Below are 21,915 nucleotides of genomic sequence, written 5' to 3'. Positions count from 1 at the left end.
AGCAGAGTTTTCCAGCTGGTATTACAAGCAAATCGTCGCTTCCCAGGAATGGAAACAGATTTGCTGCCTCACAGATAGTGGGGTGGGGGTCCTGCCAACAGAGAGGAAAACATTGGAGCTTAGATCCTGGGAAGGGTGTTGGAGGGACAGGGATGCCCCTCCTGCCAGGAGAGGAGCCACAATGGAAGAGCAGAGTGCAAATCCAGCTGCTACAGCTACAGAAGTGACAGGCACAGATCTCTGCGCTCTGTGACCAGGGACAGGACCCAAGGGAACAGCTGGAGCTGTGTCAGGGGAGGTTTAGGTTGGATATTAGGAAAAAGTTCTTCCCCCAGAGGCTGGTTGGGTACTGACAGGGAATGATCACAGCCCTAAGGCTGCCAGAGCTCCAGGAGTGTATGGACAACACTCTCAGGGATGCACAGGGTGGGATTGTTGGGGGTCTGTGCAGGGCCAGGAGTCAAAGTCATGATCCTTGTGGGTCCTTCCAGCTTGGGATATTCTGTGATTCTGTGATTCAGAACTCTCTCCTCTTCCTCATTCTAGGATTTGATTTCCCTGCTGGGTGGTCACTGCTTGCTCTGAAGGGTTTCAGCTGAGAACATTCCACTTCTACCAGCTCAGAAATCTCTGGTCCTTCACATCTTATGGATTTGCCACAACATCACAGCATAAAGGACCTGAAAATGCTTTTAAATCCCATGTCAGATACCATTACCCAAAACATAAGGCAATAAACTATCTCAATTGTGTGGATTGGGAAACCTGGTGGAAAACCTCACCGGAGAGGCACCGCTGTGCCAAGCAGCCAGGCAGGCTAATGGTGCTGAATGTCCCAACTGCAGGGAGGAAATAATGCAAACAGCCACTGAAATCCCACTCACATTAGGCAGCCACTCATGGGGAAAAAGAAAAGGTTTTAAAATGCTGCAGGAGCCCCAAGTCATTAGTTTTGTCAGGAGTTTTGCTTTCTCAGATCACAGGGAAAAAGCTTTCAGATCTGTGGATTCAGAGGAAGCCCGAGAGAAAGGCAAGCTATGCACTGAGCAGGGCTGTAAGTCATGGGGGCTGATTATTGTTAATTTAGCATTTTATATAAGAATGTGAGAGATCCTTATCAATGCCAGAAACAAACACCCTGCATGTTTCAACACCGCACTGAGTCCAGCTAGGAAAATAAAAAAAGACCAAATGCTGGATTTTCTCTCTCTATTTGCAGTAAAATTTTTCATACTATTTATAAGTATGAATCCCTACAATTGACAGGAAGTGGGAATTAATAGATTATATGCACACATGCCAAAAAAAATTTCAGTTGCTGCTAAAGAAGATCACAAAAATGACTACAATTTTCTTCTCAGAGTAGTCATCTAGGAGTAACTCCATTGTGGAAACTTGAGCTACATGGAAAAAGATGTTTGATCCAATTCAACTGTAAGGGAATAAAAATAAATCTGTCCTAAGCAGCATGTGTCAGCAGAAATGACACTGGAAACTCTTACAAGAAGAGTAAAAGCTCATAATAAAAACCAACTATCTAAACCATGACATTGTATGTGAGCAGGATGAAAATCCATCAGGCTACTACCAGCCTCCACATAATCCACACACTATCCCAATGTAGATATGCTTTTAATTAAATTGAGATGGTCACATTTTGTACTTCTGCAAATCCAGCTAATTAAGTGAATTGTTAGAAGCTGTTTCCGAGCTCACTGAAAAAAAATGTTTATTTATAAACTACATTGACCTTCCATTTCTGGATTTCATCATTGTAACAGAGCACTGAAAAGCCCAAAATTGGGTTTAAAAGGGTACTGTTCAATTTTATCACATTTAAAATATGATCAGCTATGAGCAGCACAATTAGAGGCACCCAGACAGCTCATCTCAGTGACTGACTGACTGACTCTTCAGAGTGATCACACGTAAATCATTATTTCTGCCAGTTTCCCTTGAGGCTCTTCAGTCCCCACCTCCCAGCACAGGCCAGATACCAGTCACTCTCAGTTTCCACATTTGCAAAATAAAATGGGAACTGCAATGGGAAAATCCCTCTCCTGCCTTCCCCAGGCTGCTGTTCCTGTGCCAGACACCCAAGCCACACATGTCCACTCCCAAAATGCTGTGGTTTATACCCAATGCAGCAGCAGGAATTGCTGCCTGATACTGATACACTGTGAGTGCTGCATCCCACCCAGCTGTCCCTACTGCACAGCCCTTGGCCATGCCACAGCTTCCCTAAATCCCCCAGGCCACAGTCCTCCTGACTGTCCTGTGTACTCACACATGCCAGCAGAACAAAACAAGCACCTAAATCCCCGCAAGATCAGGGCCTGCCGTCCCTCTGAATAATCCCTACTCAATTTCAAGGCAATTATTATTCCTATACCTGCATCACATGGTTTTAATGATCTTTTTTTCCCAAAAAAAGTTCGGTTTGGACCAAAAAGCACCAGCTTTAGCTGGAAGCACTCACTGTAAAGGAAAACCTATTTACTCTTACTCCAGCAGGTCATCAGGTCTGGGCCACAGAGGTGGAATTTAATTTCTAATCTGGAGATCTCAAGCCTTTGGTATCAGATAGAGCTAAAGGGATCACAGGGAAGCTGGACAGAAAAGCAGCTTTCCAAGCAACACTATAATAACCGTGCTTTGAATTCCCATGAGAGTGCTATTTCAAAGCAAGTTCCAAATTTTCTTCTTCTTTCTTGGTGGCATCCTGGCAGAAGATGATTTTTTAAGAGTGGATAGTTATTGTAAAGTAAAGCAAATGCAGGAATCACAAAGACAACACCTTATCTCCTGTAAAACACTCCCTGTGTGGTAGAACAGTGACAGTTCAAATCCTTTTCTCCCATTCATCATTCACAGCAGCTGCTTGTTATTTATGCTGTTCTACATCAATCTAGGGCAGGTTTCAAATTAATATTCTTCTTCATCAATACCTGTGGAATGAAGACATTTTCCTTTGCAAAGAAAATCATGCAACACCAACACAACGTCCCTCCTCATCACAAATCTGTCATTTCCCTGAAACGTAGCAGGATGGACAGCAAACAGAATATGCAGTAAGATGGGGGAAAAAAGAAATGGAGAGTCAGATAGACCTCCTGCTTCAAAGGCTCTTTCAGTGTGAGGATCAGGTATCCCACGGCTGGAGCAGCCTGAAGGCTGGCTCAGCATGTTTTCCTCCTGCAGCCAGGGAAGGACATTGATTGAGCTCTGCGAGGCATCATGGGAACAGCGTGTGTCAGGCTGTGACAAACCTGTGAGGAAACATGCAGCAAACACCCTGGTAGCCTGTCTGGATAAATCAAAGAGCACAGGAACCATCCCAGCTGCTCTTGCCTCCGCAGAGGAGGTTAATATGAAAGCATTTTGTCTGCAGCTCCACAAGGGATGCATCAGCCTGCCTGGTGCAATGAGTGTCACACTAAGGGGAGCTTTGTGCTCTGGTCCCCAGTTTGCCAGCCCTGCTGGTGACACACATCTGTGTCCCCAGGGTGGCTGGAGACTTGGAAATGTTGGCAAGTCCTTGGGTCTGAGGAGACATCCTGTTCTCTGGTGCCCCAGGAGATCCAGCAATTCCCAGCAATGTCGCAAACTCACCGTGCATCCCTCAGTGAGCTTCTATTTTAGCTCACACCTAAAATGAACAAATATTCTTCTCTTCACCTATATATCCAATTTTTTTAGATAGTAACAAGACTATCCATAGTGAACCTACAGCTGCCCACATCATGCCTAGACTTCTAAGGTATCTAAGGGTTTCTATCATAGTATTTGTAAGGCCTGGGGGACAGAAAGGGTTAAGAACCAACTCAGATTCTCTAGGGAAAAACAAAAAGGCACCAAAAAAGCCAATTCAACTGATTTTACCCAAAGGGACAAAGAAGGTTTAGTAGGTCCTTTATAAAATGTCAGAGAGAAAAGCTTTATTTTCCCACAGGGAAAAACATAGCCATTAACAAATTAGGTGAAAGCCGAGTGAGATGTAAGAGGTCTGAAACAGCTGCATTCCTCAACGCCTTTAAACTGCCTGTCTTCACACACTTCATTTATTTTGGACAGCAGCACTGCCCATGCCAATTTGGGAGCAAAGGGGACTGTAAAAATACCTGGGGATACATGTATTTTTAATGTTACTGGGCAAATCTTAATTGATCTGAGCAACACTATTTGGGTTTTAGCAAACAAACAACTCAGGATCCTCCCAAACACATGCCCATCTGGGTACCTCATTTTCCTCAAAGCATTGCTGAGCAAACCTTCACAACTCTACCTGAGTGGAAACAGAGCTCAGGGGAGCTACTCTTGAATTTATGAGTTGGGTAAATGCCCATTGAAGGGAAGCCAAAGCAATCACAGCATTTAATTATTCCTGACAAGTCACAGGAAAAAAAAAAAAAAAGAGTAAAAGAATAACACCTTCAGAACGAAGGGCACTGTGACAAGTGAGCTTCCTCCACAGCCTTCAGACACCAAAAATATATAAAAATAGTCCCTATAGCATCTTGGATGGTATGGGGAAGATTAACTCACATTTCACTTCTAGAAACTGACCATAAAAGCTATAAAAGCCAATGCCATAACCTGTTTGAGGGAAACTGCAAGGCCAGCAAGGAGGAGGGAGGAAGATCCAAATGGAGGGATGAAGCTGTACCAAAAGGGATCTCAGGCTGGGTTCCTGTTTGGCTGGGATGAGCATGGAAATGAGATGAAGTGCAGGAGCACAAGAGAGCAGAGCTGGGCACAGACTCCTCCATCACAGCTAAACTAACACCATTTATCAGCAGACCACGGGTGAAGGGCTGGAGTGACAGAAACAGGATGGTGTTAACAGTTAATTATGTGTGGTAAAAGTACAAAACCATCAAGGCAAGGGGATTGCAGCTTCTGCTGACATCTGGCAGCCTTTTGGGGAAGCTTAGTTCCTCCTGAGGTCCTCGTTGATTCAGGAGCACTGATTTGCTGACGTTAATTGGAGGAAGAGGTAATGAGAACTGACTAATCACCGAGCTGTGCACCCTGCAGACTCATTCCAGTGTCAGTCATTGTATCTTGCTGATCACTCAGACAAAACTCAGTTTTAGGGGGAATTCAGTGACTGGTCAGCACCCTTCCTTGACTGATTGCATTTGCATTTAGCTGGACAATAAGCTGATAAAACCTGTGGTGCTGTCACACCTCAGCTGACACAGCAGTGAAGGCATCACAGTCGGTGCTCTAATTCCTGGAGAGCTTGCACTGAAGGTCTGGACATGCTAATGTCACTGCTCGTGTCTTCAATGTGACTGTGACCCCTGCAAACGGAATTAACAGAGCTCTGCCAGCATCTGCTGCGTGCACACCTCTCCTTTTCCGTGCAAACACACAGGACTGCTATTACTATATTGTTTTCCCAGAAAAGGCTTAAAGGATCAGTATTTAATTGCAGCAGGGAGTTCAAGGTATGAGACACGGTGTTTGCATTAGAGAGATTTGTCACCAAACTTGGAGGGAAACAGGAGCACTCGGCTGATCCATCACACACTCACCTCATTTAAATGCAATTCAATTTAGCCAGACCCTTTGGCACCAAAGTGGGAAAGATGACTTAACAAAAAGCATGGAAGAATACTTCTGACCCCAGGTGTCAGATGGATTTGTGTGTGACATTCACGGAGGAGCTGTCCAAGAAAGCCTGCAGCCATTCATTGCTAGGCTACAATCAAGGTGGCAGCCAATGTTTAAAACTCTCTTCATCCCATTCCCCCCTTTTCTGGCCACATTTTAAATACAACACAGAATGAAAAATAAAATTAGACTGCTGTGCTCTGCCCCACACAAGGCTAGGACGAGTGGATTTCTATGCAAACAACACACAGAATGCCTTCCTTTAATCAGTTTGTTGCCTGACACAGATAGGAAAATTAAATGAAGTTAACTGTACAGTTTTCAAGTCACCATTCAGCCTTTCAGTTGAGACAGATGACTTTTACTTACAGTGCTTCTTCCTCTGGCATTCAGTGGAAGATTTGGCAATCCTCTCTGGGTCTGGTTCTCAGCAATTCTCTGACATGGGGGCAGTTAGTGTCTCCATTGCACATAATAGAGCTGTAGAAGCCAGAAAAAAATGGCTCTTTTCTAGCCAGTTTACCCCTTTCCCATCTGACAGAAGTGATTTTCTTTCCTGGTCCAGAAGTCAACACATCCTGGTCTCTGCCAGTGAGCATGGCAGGCACATGAATTAGCACACAAAGGCTCAGAGTCCACATATGTTTGCAAAAAGTACCAAATTCCCCCATTACTGCCCTTTTCAGGGAATAAGAGAGCCCCAGTTTAACCAGGGCAAAGAGGCAGCCTTACCTATTGTAATTTGGGCTGCATCATCTGATGCAGGGAGGGGCACACAGTACTGGGGGTAAATGGGAATTTACAGCCCCTCCCATTACTCAGTAAACCTGGGAAATTACACTGGACTCCAGCTCATTCCAATTACTGTAACCTCACTTCTGCCAGAGGATTACTCCTGATTTACCCAGGGCAAGTTAGACACAGATATCAAATTTAATGGACTTGATTCTCCTCATGTTTACACCAGCACAACCTAATGACACTAAATAATTCACAATTAAAAGTCAAATTACTCACTATTACTTGGTGAGTAGTCATGGCAACTTATTTCCTTCCCTGGCAATAAATCCAGAATCTGTTGATACTGCCAAGCATTGATCAGGTCTAGAATGGAATATTATGGGACAGATAAGTATGAGAGAGTGATGGTAACACTTGGCAGACCAAAGGCACTCCAACATCTCTCTCTGAGTTGCCTTTTGGGCTGCAGGCATTCCTTGAGAGCTTTTCCAGCTCCATACAGACCCTTTGCTCCCACTGACATCACTGCAGCTCATCTGCTCCTCTCCCTGACCCTCTTTGGGGTCCCCCTCAGCACCTCACTCTATTTACAGCTCTGACATGATGGGAATCAAGGCACAGGGACCAAAACAAGGCTAAACCACACAGAGGGAACAACCTTCACAGCAAGACTTGGATTCTGCTGTTGACAGGAGAGTGCTGGGTCCTGGAGTAATTAAAAGGTGCTGAATTTGCAGACATCTTGTGCACAAAATATTGGATTTTTTTCTTGGAACATGGTCCTGCTCTCAGTTGCTCTTCTGCATGCTCAAAGGCAGAGCTTTAATGCTGCAGGCAGCAAGGGCACCGGGAGATGCAAACTACACCTGAGGCAAACTACACTCCTCTGAGACAATTACAGCTATAAAAGTTTAGCATAAAGCTCAGGAGAGCAGAAAGCAGAACACTGTCAGTCACAAGCTTTTAACTCTGAAACTGGCTCCTAAAAAAGATAAGATAAAGCCAAACCAGATTAACCAACTTCAAAGCAAGCAGCAAGGCATTTAGGGCATGCTAGAATAGAAGGCAGCTGTGCAGAGCACTGATGAATTAAACAGGTAGAGCTTCCTTACTGACTTGCTCCTGGTCCCTTCCAGGTTTTTGGAAGTTCCTGTGATTAGTCCCATTCCCTAACGAGATTACAGCATGCAGGTGATGCAGCAGTGTCTGGCACAGCAATGTTTGAGAGGCTGATCCAGGCGTGCTAACAGGAGCTCTTGTGGAACAGTCTTCCCCAATTAGTTATCCGAGGAAGAGTGATACTGAATGACTCTTACAAAGAATACACAAAGCACTTATTGTTGCACTAATCATCAACTTTCTTAGTGAAATTAACCAATTTGCTAATTAAGACTCATGACAATTCATCATCCCAGTAACGCTGCGCTGCAGTGATTCATCACCCCATCACCGGCTCCTCTCGGGGATGTGGGGAAGGGCTGCTCCTTCCCTGCTCTGAGCTGTCCTGCCATGAGTCACTCGGGCCGGGATCTGCACGGCTGCTGCTTTCCAGAGGGAGTTTAAAAGGTGGGGAAAAAGAGGAGAGGAAAAGAAGAGAGGTGGGGAAAAAGAGAAGGAGAGGAAAAGAAGAGAGGTGAGGGGAAAAAAGGGAGTCAGGGGAAAAAAGAGGGTGGGTGGAACCCCAGGCAGTTTGAGAGAGAAATAATGTTTTTTAAAATTGGGATGAGGAAAATAGTTGCCTTTTCTAACATGATTTGACTCTGATGATCAGAAGTCAAGCAGGTTGGTCTCATGAGGTCCAAGTGGTACATTTTAAATTAACAGTTGTCCAACCCATGCCAGGAGTCAGTCTCCTGCTGAAGAAGGGAGGAGCAGAAAGTGAATGATGCCTATGAACACTAAGGAGGAGAGACACAGAAATTGGGAAATGAGAAGCCCAGGGATTCAGCACCTCCTGCTCACTAGATCACTGCTCTCTGGACCTCCCACTACCTGGGCCTTCACTGCACACCCCACACTGGGCCCAGCTTGGAAGAGGAGGCTGTGAGCACAGAGCCCTCCCAGGGCACAGCCATACCTGCCCTCCCTTGGGCAGCATCCAGAAGATCTTCCTCTACAGCAAGGCAACCCTGAAAGCTTGGATTGCACACACAGTGTGACTCTTGGATCCTCAGATGATGTCTCAGCTTTCCAAACATTTTCCCTCCCTCCCCACCTCCAGGTGGGTAAACAATCTTACACTCATTTAACCTGAGACACCAAACTCCATGACTCACCCAAAATCTCAGCACTTCCTGGTGCTCCTGCCATTTCAAGGCAAGAAACAACACCACTATCAAGAGATTTGTATTTTATGTTCATCTCTGATGTAGCCTCACTCCCTTGAACACCATAATTTGACCTTCTTTATTTCAGGTTCACAAAAAGCAGACAAATCAGTTTCCAGGGGCTGCAAGATGAACATATCCCATTTCCAGGGGGGTTCTGCAATGAAGGATTAATTAGCTGAGGAAACTCACAGCACCACAGCTGCAATGCTACAGGCAGGGCCACACCACGGAAGCCCCAGGAGCACCACAGTATGCCAACTTCCCAACTTCAGCACAGCAAGTGTCACACACTGGGGGAGCACCAACTTCCTGTCCCTGTGAGATGTCACTGCAAGGGCAAAAATGAGCACAATCGCTGAGCAGAGCCCCCCAGCACAGCCCTCAGTACCCCACCCTGTTGTGCCTGTAAAAGCAGCTGAGGCCACAGAGCTGTTTGCAAGCACCCCAACCACCTGCAAGGCCTAAATGGGACATTTCAGATTTAACCACCCTCAGCTGATCCAAGCTAGCTCCACCAGCCTCCCTAATTCAAGGTACAACCTCTCTGAGCCCTCTGCTTGGTTTGCTTCCTGATTTGCCTCCCGGGTGCTCCAGGACAGGCTGTGTGAATGTAAATCAATCTGCCTGAGGCTGGATTTTTCTGGAGCTGGGAGGATTTGGCACCTATAAATTGTAAGGTGAGTCCCAGAAATACCACAAACCAGCCCAGCAGGCTGCCTGAGGAGGGAAGGATGCTCATCAGCCATGTATGCTCTCTTCCTTGGATAAAGGGCACTAATCCAAGTCTTTGCAGCTCTGGGGCAGTGAGAAGAGCCTGGCAGTACCTCCCAAGGACCTGTTGCATGTCTGAGTTTTGACATCTTCTTCCAAAGGCTTTCTTCAGCTCAGCTTGCTGTTTGTAAGCAAATCTCACAGCAAAATCCTCTCTAGCAGAGCAAGAGGTGCAGTGATCACGACAGTCAGCACATCCACCAGCCCAGGCAGGGACAAGGATGTGTTCCCAGCTGTGCCTCCACAGAAATCCATCTATCCATCACCACACAGCAACAGGACAGGAGAGAAGGAACAAGTCAGACAGCAACTGCTGGCATCGACTCAAGCAGCACCCAAGCCAAACTGTGTCGGCAGCACGAGACTCCCACAGCATACATCAGCTAGGCTCAACACGAGTTCCGTCCTGGGAACGTGCTGCCTCTCATCGGGACACAGGAAAAGGGAATGGACTTAAATCATCACTTACAGAGGGCAGAAATAGACCCCAGAGGGGAAATGTCGGCCTGAATGTCAAGATTTTCCCTCTAAGCAGTGTTAGCCCAGCTGAGAACAAACCTTCATCACAATGCTTTCAGTTTGAAGTTTATACTTTTGGCTGGGAGACTCCTCTCGAAGGATTAGGTGTGCCTCATTGCACTTGATGAGGCAGGTGGGAGAAATTAAGTGGTACATGATGCTTGCTAAAAAGCATCATCTGTGCAAGGTCTAAACTACGGGTCCAACTCCCTTCTCTTCAGCCCTGCAGAGAGGAGCAGGTTCAGAGGACGTTGGAAACAAGGGTTTAGACTCCTGTAAAGCACACGAGAACACCACGATTTCTCTAGTCCTGCAGGACAGGGCAAACCCTGTCAGCCAGCCCTGCCTAGGGCAGGCGAGAGGCTCCAAGGCTGCTTCATGGGGCTAAAACTCCCAGGTGCGAAGGGCTCTGCTCCCTGACGAGCCGCACCTGCCCCCAGTGTTGTCCCCGGGAGTTAAAAGCAGAACCGGAGGAGGGGTGGGGGGTTTGGGTTGGTGGCTGCATCCATGGAGGGTACGTCGCCGCTGGAGCAATACCTGGAGAGCTGCAGCGCGCAGGTAAGAGAGGAAAGAAAAGGTAAAGTGACGCGGAGAAAAAGAGGAAACTAGAGCAAAAGGAAGCTGCGTTGGCCGGGAATCGAACCCGGGTCAACTGCTTGGAAGGCAGCTATGCTCACCACTATACCACCAACGCCACGCTGCCCTGAGTTCTGCAGCTGCGCCTCAAGTGCGTCATCACCGCGTTCCTGCCGAGCTGAGCCCAAAATTCCACCGTCCCGGGGGATTCCTCCCTGCCTCGGGCCGTTCCAGAGCTGCAGGGAGGAGCTCTGAGCAGCGGGACGTCGCTCGTACTCGCTGGGAGAGGAATGATGCTGCTGCGGCTGCGTTTAAACTCTTGCGGTCTGAACTCAGCGGATGCTGCTTGCGAGGAGCAGTCCGTGTGCTGGTGTGGGTGGGTGCTGAGCGGGAAGGAGGCTCGGATCTGCAAAAGTTCATCATTTTGGTATTTGAAAGGGTTCTCCTGATCTCAGGCAGTTGTAGGAACAACAGCTGGTTTAGGGACTAGGAGAGGGGTAGACTCCACAGCTGAGCATCCTTGTTACTCAGAGACTAAAACTTCTTTACACCCGGTTATAAACTACTTTTCAGCTCAGAAAACAGTCTTAGCACGAGCTGTTTAAATCCAGAAACCTTCTTGTGGCACTGGGTAAAGCTGTCTGAATATGCCCCCACACAGTATATAATGTGGTGAGGTTTTATCAAGGTTTTACAAATGATAGTGAGCTTTTTCTATTTCAGAATTGCTGGGACACTTGATAATAGGAGATGTGTGATATCACTGCAGGGAGGGTGAAAAAAAAAAATCAACGTCTGTTGCCTAAAGCAGCTGGGTTTGATTTGTGTGTACCTGAGTTGCAGGGATTTCTGCAGTGGAAGTGAAAAAGGCTGTTTCCCCTCAAGCTGCCCCAAACTGAGAGATCTCAGACAGGATCTGTGTGTGAAATCTCCTCCCCAGAGCTGCTGGGAGATGTCCAAAGCTATGCAGTTGGTGGGGCCTTCGGTGAAGTTAATTAACCCAGAGTCTATAGCAATAACCCTTGGCAGGCAGCCCAATGCAAACATGGTCTTGTGCCCCTTTCACAGCCTCTGAGCATCTGTCTGACAAGAAGGAAATATTCCCCAGCATTTAACCCTATCAGGGCTTTTCTTCAGACCTCTTGGGTTCAAACCTGATCAGAAAGGAAAATTTGCTTTCTGTTTCTACCTGTTCCATGCAATTTACTTTACTTTTTAAAAAATTTTACAGCTGTGTAATACTCCCAGCTTCACATATTACTCATTTCTCCATCAGCTTCTTTAAGATATGTCACAAACTGGCTTTGGTTGGTTGTTTGTGGTTTGTTTTTTTTTACTGTTATGTTCATTCTTTGATGCCTATTAGTATGATGTGAGTAGTCTCACAAGGGGTTTTTTGTACCATTTTCTCTACACCATGGTTTGTACAAAACCTTCCTAATGAGCTCCTGTACAGCTAATTCTTAGTCCCCTGGAATTCTTGCAGAGACTCTGCCTTCCTTCTCCTGCTGTTGACTTGAAAAATATCTATTTAAAATAGAAGTATAGTTGCGCTTCCATAATATATTATTTGTAACTGTTAATACATTTATATGTGACCTTAATTCTCAGAAAATGCTCTTGGATCCTAATTTCCAAAGAGTGACGAAATACCTAGACTTATTCAACAGCAGCCTGCCCCACCTGATCTTGTATGGGGCTTGTATGCATTTAGAAGTCAGTTTTAGAAGCAGGTTTGAATAGAAGTGTTTGTAATGCTTTCTGAGCTGCACCTGATTGCCTCTGTATTCAGGCTAGTAAGGGTTCTCTGGGAGGATTTGTCACTTTGTAAGAGTTTTCCCAGTGTCTGCAGGCAAATATACTGCAAAGCAGGAGTAGAGATCTCCCTGTGTGCATGGCTGGGCTGCCAAGTGAGCTGACTAGAAGAGAGCAGCACTAGCTCAGGGCTGGGAAGCACTGATCTGGAAATCCTGCTCCTGCTGGAGGTCAGGCAGTTGCTGCCAATTCAAGGGCCTCAGTCTAATGCACCATTCCCTGTTCTGATTTGTGCTTGGACTTTTCAAGTCCTTCTGGCTCTTGAACCTAAAAATGCCTGATTAAACACAAAACCTCTTGTATGGATTCTTTAGTCCAAGCTGTCACCTGCTGTGGATGTTGGCACAAATCACCTTCAGGAAGAGGCTTTCCACTGAGCACAGGCTTATGCACCAATGGAGAGGGAATAAATCCTGTCCTAAAACTCTTGCCTCATCAATATGATGATGCTTTTTAAACAGCTTTTAATAATAAATAGTTGATAAAGAAGGACATCAGTATGAAAGAGCTTACTTGCAGGTGTGTTGTGTGCTTGATGCAGGGCAGGATGCTGGTTCTGCTGACTGTGGTGAGGCTTTTTTTAGGACCATCTTCTCATCTATAGCTTCAGTCAGGCTGGTGGCCCCCAGGAGCTGAGCAATAAACTGCTGCTGGTTCTGTGAGCTGCTGCCCTCTGTTGCACAAATCCAACGCTGACACTGTCCCCTGCTAGCAGGGAGAAGAAATGGAATGGGAGGTAAAGGCAGCCAGAAAATGCTGTCTGTCTTCCTTGGAATAACACATGAGTGTGATAATGTGGTTGTGTGCATAGCTGAAGTGTGACAGTGGCTTTGAAGGGTGAAGTGCCAGCATTGTACCAGGAGCCACAGCTGAAGGTGAATAGCATTTCTCAATTTGTGCTAGCCCAGGAATACTCTAGAGTGCTCATGGAATGTGATGGGGAAATGCCTATCTCCATTATACAAGCTATCTGGATTTTTATACACTCACAGAAAAGCAAAGAACACACTTTCAATCTTAAAACTATTCTTTGCTGTAATATATATTGGGGTGGAAATTATTGAAACTTCTCATAGAAGATTAATCTGAATTTACTCTCCCAGTTAAAGTAATTTTTTTTTTTTAATACAAGACCCTTAATGGCACTTTTTCTTAATTCAAGGATGACTTCTCCACTAGTTCTCATCTGTTCACTCCTATGAGCCCTTATGATGTAGAACTTCCAATTCAAACAGCTGAAGATGGGGTGTTTGGTTCCCAGTTTAGTCAGCCCAAGGAGCTTCGTCCAGACTTCTCCTCCGTGGATCTCAGCTTTCTTCCAGATGTCACCCAAGATAACAAAGAACAAAATCTCTCTGAGGATGGTCATGAAACACAAAAAGTGCTTGATGGGTCACTATCAAATAATGAGGACAGTGGTGTTTCCATGGATGAAAGCAGCTTGTCACATCCAGGTGAAGCCCAGCCATCTCCTGAGGCATCTGGTGTGTGTCCTCCCCTGACTCCAATGACTCCTGTGACCCCAGCGACATCTGCTTCTGAAAGCTCTGGAATAGTTCCTCAGCTACAGTAAGTTTATGTATTATTTATGTAGTATAAACCATAGTCAGAGTTTGGCTTGATCTTAAATAAGCCAAAAAACTACAGGGGCAGTTATTCCTCTTGGAGGGGAGAGATGGAGAAAATGGGCAGACAATATTGGATAAAAATATGAAAATACTTGAAAAAGAGGATATCTTCCAGGAAGGAGAATGTGAAGGATGACAGCAGACTCCAAGGTTTTAAAGATGTTGCTGTGCTCTTTCAAAAGAAGAAACAGGACTGAGTAAAGAGGCACAACTGTGAGAAACTTGGGGCTCATTAAAAAATACTATCCTATCTAGGTTAGAGCAATTATGGAGTAGTTTATACCTGTAGAAAATAACATACCAGTAACTCTAAACAGTCAGTAAGGGTTCAATCCAAAGCTGTGAAAGACTTCAGCAATGTAGTTATTGGAAGACACACAAACTTGTAATTCAGGGACTAATAATTTCATACCTTGCTATGAAATTATTATAGTTATATCTTAAAGTGCAATTTTTGGTATTGAATTACTTAAGTTTTGCCAAAAGTAGCTTAATGCTAGAGTGGGAAAGAGACAGGCAGGAAATCAGCTGATGGCAATTCTTAATTGGAATGTGACTCCACATCAAGCCAATAGTGCTGGGGGGTGGCTCTGCAGTGGCCAGCTTTTGCAATGAGAAAATTCCTCTCTCATTCCTCAGGAATATTGTGTCAACTGTAAACTTGGCATGTAAACTGGATCTGAAGAACATAGCTCTGCGTGCCAGAAATGCAGAGTATAACCCAAAGGTAAATCTTAGACTCAAAGCTTTGCCCTCACTTCCCTTTCTCAGTGCTGAGGGATCCCAATGGTCCTGGGACTGTAGTCTTAACCCCCCTGCTCCTAGCTGGGTGGAAAATAACTTCAGGGTGGTAAAGAACCACATCAAAAGCAAATATATGTTGTGATAAGCCTTGAAAGTGTTAATTGTTGCAAGACTGAACAGAAATACAGTACCAGCTAAATCCCTGTCAGGTCTTCCCTTGAATTTGTAGAGGTTTGCTGCTGTGATCATGAGAATCAGGGAACCACGAACAACAGCCCTCATCTTCAGTTCAGGAAAAATGGTCTGCACAGGAGCAAAAAGGTATTTTTCTGGCTTTTCCCTTCCCTCTGAAGGTCTGGGTCTTGCAGCTATGCATATATTCTGATGGAGAGTATCTGAAAAATCTTGTTTAAAATATCTAGCAAAGGACTAATTGCAAGGAAAAGTGGAGCACTGGTATTGACCAAGTCTTGCTTTCTTCATGATGGCACCTTAGCAATTTCTGAACTGTGCACTTCTGTCCCTGAATTTAGATTGAGCTCAGCAGACATCAGCAGAAAAGCTGTTAAAATTCACAGGAATTGTTAAGGGATTATTTGCATTTCTCACTGACTTTTAAAGTGTTTAGGACATGTGTCTGTCAAGTCTCTCTTCAGTGTCTGTGTTCACCAGTCAACACATCTGCCTCTAGAGAAAATGGGAGTTGGGGAAAAGCAAAGTTTATTTCTGTACTCTGAAGCTTTCTTTTCCTTAACTCCAGCAGATTGCCTTGGTTTTTATGTCCCAAAACTGTCAATTAGAATTAATTAACTCCTGCTTAGGAGACCTCCAGCCCTTATCACCATGCCAGGTAGGTGACTGTACTGGTGCCTGCAGTCAGCTCTTGGATCAGCACTGAGAAGTTGTTTTGAGGAACTGAGAAACCTCTCAAAAGGGGAACCTCTGGGTGATGCAATACCTCCAGTGGGTTCAACCAGACCACAGGAAGGTGAATGACCATTTTAGCTCCCTGCAGTGGTTGTAGGGATAGAGCCTTGCTATTTTGAGCAGCAGGGTCTCTTTTTCTGGAGTACAGATGAGCACAGTGGTGGTGATAAACTGAATTCCACCTTGAGAGAAGAGGAAAGCACTAATCAAAGTTGATTTTTTTTTTTTCCCCCCTCTGCTGTTCCTTTGATGAAAAGCCCAATCCCTGGAAGTGTCCAAGTCCAGGTTGGATGGGGTTTGGAGCAACCTGGGATAGTGGAAGGTGACCCTGCCCATGGCAGAGGGGTGGAATGAGATGACCTTTAAGGTCCCTTCCAGCCCAAAACTGTTCTGTGATTCTATGATTTGAGGACTGTTTGGAGATTACAATTAGAGGTTTCTTCCTTCAGTGAAGAGCAGTCACGGCTGGCAGCCAGGAAATACGCACGGGTAGTGCAGAAGCTTGGCTTCCCTGCCAAGTTCTTGGACTTCAAGATCCAGAATATGGTGGGGAGCTGTGATGTGAGGTTCCCCATCCGGCTGGAAGGCTTGGTTCTCACCCACCAGCAGTTCAGCAGGTATGTGGAAATCCCTGGGGGATGTGGTTACCACCCTGAGCACCTTGGAGCAGGGTCAGCATTTCTCCATTGTGCACTTTGAATACCAAGGTGGCCTCGGAGCCCCCAGCAAAGCAGGTGCCTGTCTGCAGGGATAAGGTTTCCAACCTTCAGGCATGAAGCCAAACTGCATTTGCAAGATACAGAATTGCAACTGTATTGTGTTTTTCTGGGATATTGTTTTGGTTCTGTTTGTTCATTAGTCATGAATTGAAAGTAAAGCTGAAGGTGAGTGATGGACATGCTCAGCCTGCAGGGTCAGCTTGTTCAAAACAAGTTATTGCCATCAGGAAAGGATGAAGATTTTAGCACTGACAAAACCAAAATTCAGTTGTCTTTTACTAGTGCTGCATCTAACAGTTTGCATTTAACTTAGGAACTAAATATATATTAAATATTCACACTTAGCTGTTATCTTGTCTTAGTTGCACAAGATGCTTCCTGATAATGGCTCTTTGCAGACTAGGCAGCATTTACTGTGAGGATGGTGAGGCTTTGGCACAGATTTCCCAGAAAAGCTGTGGCTGCCCCATCCCTGAAGTGTCCAAGGCCAGGTTGGACAGGGCTTGGAGCAACCTGGGATAGTGGAAGGTGTCCTTGCCCATGGCAGGATGTGGAACTGGATGATCTTTAAGGTCCCTTCCAACCCAGGCCATCTCATGATTTGAGGACTGTTTGAAGATTACAATAAAGGTTTCAATGCTGTGGAAAATCACAAGTGGTTCACAAGTCTTTAAAAGTCAGCATGAAGACCTCCTACCAGCTCCAGCTGGGTTTAACAGGTTTCTCTTCAAGATATCTAAAAGCTGACTTGCTTTTCTCAGGGCAGCTTGCTTAAAATCTGTGGGGTTAATTACTCTATTGTTAGTGTAATTAAAGAGCATTTTATCCATAAAACGCTGAAGCAGCATTTGCATTTCACTAATCTTACCTGTTTGCTTTGGAACAGCTATGAACCTGAACTCTTCCCTGGCCTGATTTATAGGATGGTCAAACCAAGGATAGTGCTGCTTATCTTTGTGTCTGGAAAGGTTGTACTGACTGGTAAGTGGTGCCTCTCCATATCTGTAGCCAAGTGTTACCTCATTTTCTGAGAGAGTATTTAAATTAAGCATTAACTAAAAATTAGTATCTTGACACAGTAAAGCCACTTGGGGATCTCTTTAATGGCTGCTGCTGCTTATCTGTGTTTTCTGCGGATAACATCAGTATTGTTGCACTAGAATCTTGTATTGTTTCATATACAGAGTCTCAGATTTCCATGTTAAGTATTTTTTTTTATTCAAAGCCTGATGCCACGTGCCAATGCACAGGATGCCAACAGGATGCCGACATGCCAGCAACTTCTCAGGCACTTAAACAGGAACCTCACAATAAGCAATTTAAAATTGCTTGGACAGGAAACAAACTTTTTAAAACACTTCACTGACAACATTTAGTAGGGATTATCAAAGGAAAGGGTGGAGATCTAAGAGCTTGTTCCAGACTGTTTGGCAAAACACTTGTGGAAGCAAAAGCTTTGCTAAGTGTGCTCAGCAGATACCTGTACATCAGATCCCAGGTCAAAAAAGGTGAATTCCTGAGCTCCTGACACATCCTTTTCATGAAGCTCATGAAAATCTTCTATTCAGATGTACTGCAACATAAATGGTACTTGTTCCCAGAAGCTCTGAATGCTGTATTTATATTCACAACACAGCTTTGAGATCTGTGAAGACAAGAGAAGTGTCTGCCTTAGCCAGAGATTCTCACAACCATAAATCAGGAATGAGCTCAGCTAAGTGAGGAATGGAACAAAGCTGAAATGCTTCCCCCTCCAATGTCCCCCACTTTCTTAGGTCCAGTAAAATCATACTGGTCAGTTCCAGTCTACTGGTACTTGCATTTTTTGGGGTACACTAATTGCTTCTGGGCTGCTTGCACACTCACTAAGTCCTTTCCAGTGAATACTGGGCCCAGCTGCAATGACAAAACTGAATTTGCTGAGCTGTGAGGATTTTTTTTCCCCTAATCAAGAAAGTAACTTTATGTTTGAAAGTAAAAGTTGTGGTAAGGCAGATGAATTATTCATGTCCAAGTGAGGACATGAGAAAAGGTTTACACATTCAACCTGAGCAGGGCTTAATTCAACTTTTAGTTCTCTTAAACACAGTTTTCTTGTAGCTGATGTTTGTTTGACCAGCATGAGAAGTGTCATTGGCAAGAAATGTTCCTGCAATGCAGTTTATGTGCAAGACTTGGTATTAAATATCTGTTTGCACTATAGTGGAAAAGGCTTTGAAATCAAAGGTGTCCTAACAGCTTAAAATTGCTTCTCAGAGCTGGAGGAGAAGAGTTGTCAAACTGTGGAACAACTTCCACTATGAAATAAAGGCCTTTCATTTCTTGTTTCTACCTTTCCACTTACCTTATCAACAGGCAGAGCTGTTATTCTTAAGCAGGTAACACCATGGTGGTGCTCAGTTGGTTTTTTTTTCCTTCTTCAAAGCCAATATTTTGCACCTGTCAAGAGCATAAAATTGCTGTTTTGGTTCCACAGATTAAACAAAACTAGTCTTAAAAGCAAGGCAAGCTAGAAATTGCTCTTTAAGGTGGCAGATAGAAATTCTGCCTTTAACAGTAAGGTGCTTTCAATCTTCATGGTTTGTAATCTTACTAGATTTAAATTGTATTCAGTAATTCTCACCACTCTGTTAACTCTTGGGGTTTTTTTTTTCTCTTAAATGTCCATTTAGGAGCAAAAGACCGTTCTGAAATCTATGAGGCATTTGAGAACATCTACCCCATATTAAAAGGTTTCAAGAAACCATCGTGACATGGCTCATAAAGCAATCCAGAATAACTCCTGGGATTGGGTTGCTGGAACAGAAGCCAAGGATATTCCTGGACCCAATTGTGCAGTTCTGGACTATTAAGCAAATGATGCATTTTGGAATGCTACATATGCTGATGCCTTTCTGTAGTTTGTAAAATGTTTTCTTCTTTGATTATGTCTGTAATCCACCTGAGTTCTGACAGCTTCTGTCGAGATAAAAAACTTTATAAAAATTATGCACTTTTAATAGAAGGTATATTAAGGTGGCACTTAAGAATATTTTGTAATAGAAGCTTTGTGTCTCTTTCCCTGTTGAACAGGTGAATCCACACTGCATTTCAAACTGGTTTAATCAAAATCCTCAGCTCTAAGTGTCCTGAATTGCTCCTGCAATACTGTATTTTTGTGTTTAAGCTCAAAATACATTTTTGTTTATAATATGGCTTACAAAATCCAGCATGATTTTGCTGTTTGGAAGACATGTACTGAATCACTCTGATCCTACTGGCTGGGTAAACTCTTGTGTGTGATGTAAGATTTTCTTTTACAGAGAAGACATTCCACATCCTGACTGCTGGAATATACCTAGAAAATCTGTGGGTGGAGGGGTAACTAACTAAATTATCTAATTTGATGTGACAAAAGTTAGATTTTAAGTAAATGCTACCCACTTGTATTAGTGAAATGCCCTTAGATGATGGGACTTTGCTGCAGACAAAAACATGTTGGTTTGGAATTTTGTTAAGAATGGATTTGAGGCAAATAGGAAAAGTCTTGGATGCTTGTGACTTAATTGTCTGTATTATTTAACCAGAGTTGAGCCAATGGCACTACATCTGGTAACTCTGGAGCAAAAACACTGGGCTTTGCTGTACTTGGTTTGAACTCAAGCCTTTCTTTTCAGAAGTGCTGCTCAGAGTGGAGATGTGAGTAGGAATAATGCAAAGTCTATCCCATGGCTGCTCTGGAAACTCCCTGGAAGCAAGCCAGCCCAGTTTGTCTTGTGTCCTTCCCTCCCGAAGGCGTGGTACCTGTCTGGAAACACCACTAGAGGTTGCTCTTAGATGACTGAAGCGTAACCCTGGCCAAAAGCCACCTCTGTCCTTGCTGGAAATACTCGGGATGGGCTATGGCTCATCACAGAACGGCGTCTTGCTGGGCTTAGTTTTGCTGCCACAAGTTTATTTCTGATCCGGCGAGGGTGTGACTTCATCCTCTGTGTGTGTCTGTTATGTGTCTCTCACAAGTGTTTTCCTATCTATCTCTCTGCTTCTCTGGAAAAAAAAAGTCTGGAAATCTTTGTGTACTTCCTCATGATAAACTGCTCTTAGCTGTTATCAGTTTTGCTGTCAAGCTGTGGATTTCCACACTCGAATCTATTTTAAACACAGGCTTACTTTTTTGTTTGCTTTCTAACACTGGAGGCTTTCCACAGCCATGGGCTGGACTTTTATTTGCACTGGGGCTGTTACAGCTGATGAGCTTCAGTTACAATAATCTTTAAGTGAAAACACCCTGATTTTATGGACGTGCTGGGGGGAAAAAAGAGTTTATCTAAGAGGAGCCCTCTTCAAAAAATCGCATTTTGCTTAAGAGTTTGCCCCGTGATTTCACTGGTAAAATTAGTGCTCTACAGAAGTATGGATAAAGCCTTAGAGATAAGAAATGGGCTCTGTGCCTTTTCACTGAGCTACTGATTAAGTTCATGTTTGCTGTGGTAACTCTTGTCTTAAAAACAACAATCTTAGTGCTACCTCCAGAGTGCTGTTCCTGCTAGTGTTTGATAACACTAGGAAGGGGAAAAATATAAGCTGGGTAAGCTTGGAATCTCTTTTAAAAAAAAAAAAAAAAAAAGGTGGGAGGAGGAAAAAAAAAGTAAGGCATGTTTTTGTTGTTGGGTCTGGGGTTGGGTTCCTCTTGGGAAAGGGGTTATTGCTTTAAGCTATTCTGGCTTGTGTGGACTCTGTCTCCTCTAATTGCCTCATGTTTCCCACTATAGACAGAAGGGGGAATGGCTTTTTAAACTGAGAGTAGGTTTAGGTTAGTTATTAGGGAAAAATTCTTTACTCACGAGGGGGAATGATGACAGGACAAAGGGGAATGATTTCCCACTGCCCGAGGACAGGGTTAGATGGGGTATTGGGAAGGAATTCCTGGCTTTGAGCGTGCTGAGGCTCTGGCACAGAGTGCCCAGAGAAGCTGTGGCTGCCCCTGGATCTCTGGAAGTGTCCAAGGCCAGGTTGGATGAGGCTTGGAGCAACCTGGGATGGTGGAAGGTGTCCCTGCCTGTGGCAGGAGGTTGGAATGAGATTTTTTTTTTAAGTCCCTTCCCACCCAAACCTTTCCCTGACACAGCGATGCAGCTCCCTGCTCCTCACCCTACTTCATCCCATGTATTTAACTCCTCATTCCCGCTGCAACATTGAGGCTGGGCTGAGGAAACTACCCCTGTGTCGGTGTTGAGGATGTGCGTCTGTATTTTCTCGTACAAGGCTATTACTGTAACTCCAGGGCCGTGCTTTCATTGGTAGCCGTAGTCCTCACAGCAGCCTTACTGACTGGTCAGGCTGAGGCTACCCGCCGTGAAGCCCCAGGAACCGGAATCCACCACACACCTCGCTCTGGGAGCAGGGCAGGGCTGATCCCTTTCCTCCCGCAGACGGAAAAGGGCGCAGTTTGTACCAAACCCGCGGTTTTCCCTGCGGAGCAGAGAGCAGCGCAGCTCAGCCCTTCCCGCGCCCTCCCCGCTCCCGCCCGCCGCCTCAGCGCTCCTT

General features: G+C 44.8%; 1 protein-coding gene, 1 long non-coding RNA gene and 1 other non-coding gene across 3 annotated transcripts; 1 reads left to right on the top strand and 2 right to left on the bottom strand.

The window, feature by feature from the left end:
* Positions 1 to 1,462: 1,462 nt before the first annotated feature.
* Positions 1,463 to 21,905, bottom strand: LOC146435792 (uncharacterized). The gene is made up of 5 exons (XR_014852384.1): positions 21,757 to 21,905; positions 18,734 to 18,828; positions 12,885 to 13,079; positions 6,637 to 6,723; positions 1,463 to 6,099 (listed from the first exon to the last, which is right to left on the bottom strand). It is a non-coding gene; the product is annotated as an uncharacterized LOC146435792 (long non-coding RNA).
* TBPL2 (TATA-box binding protein like 2) lies at positions 10,074 to 20,475 on the top strand. The gene is made up of 7 exons (XM_085061014.1): positions 10,074 to 10,538; positions 13,534 to 13,940; positions 14,639 to 14,726; positions 14,973 to 15,064; positions 16,120 to 16,287; positions 17,276 to 17,370; positions 19,062 to 20,475. Exons 1-7 carry the CDS (start codon positions 10,488 to 10,490, stop codon positions 19,139 to 19,141), a joined length of 981 nt encoding a protein of 326 aa, XP_084917140.1. The 5' UTR covers positions 10,074 to 10,487; the 3' UTR covers positions 19,142 to 20,475.
* Positions 10,603 to 10,674, bottom strand: TRNAG-UCC (transfer RNA glycine (anticodon UCC)). The gene has a single exon. It is a non-coding gene; the product is annotated as a tRNA-Gly (tRNA).
* Positions 21,906 to 21,915: the final 10 nt, after the last annotated feature.

Source organism: Lichenostomus cassidix, chromosome 5 (assembly GCF_008360975.1).
Source record: "Lichenostomus cassidix isolate B80296 chromosome 5, HeHo_3.0, whole genome shotgun sequence".
NCBI lineage: Eukaryota > Metazoa > Chordata > Aves > Passeriformes > Meliphagidae > Lichenostomus > Lichenostomus cassidix.
The sequence above is the reverse complement of the archived record's forward strand: the minus strand, read 5'-3'. Positions and strand labels throughout refer to the sequence as shown.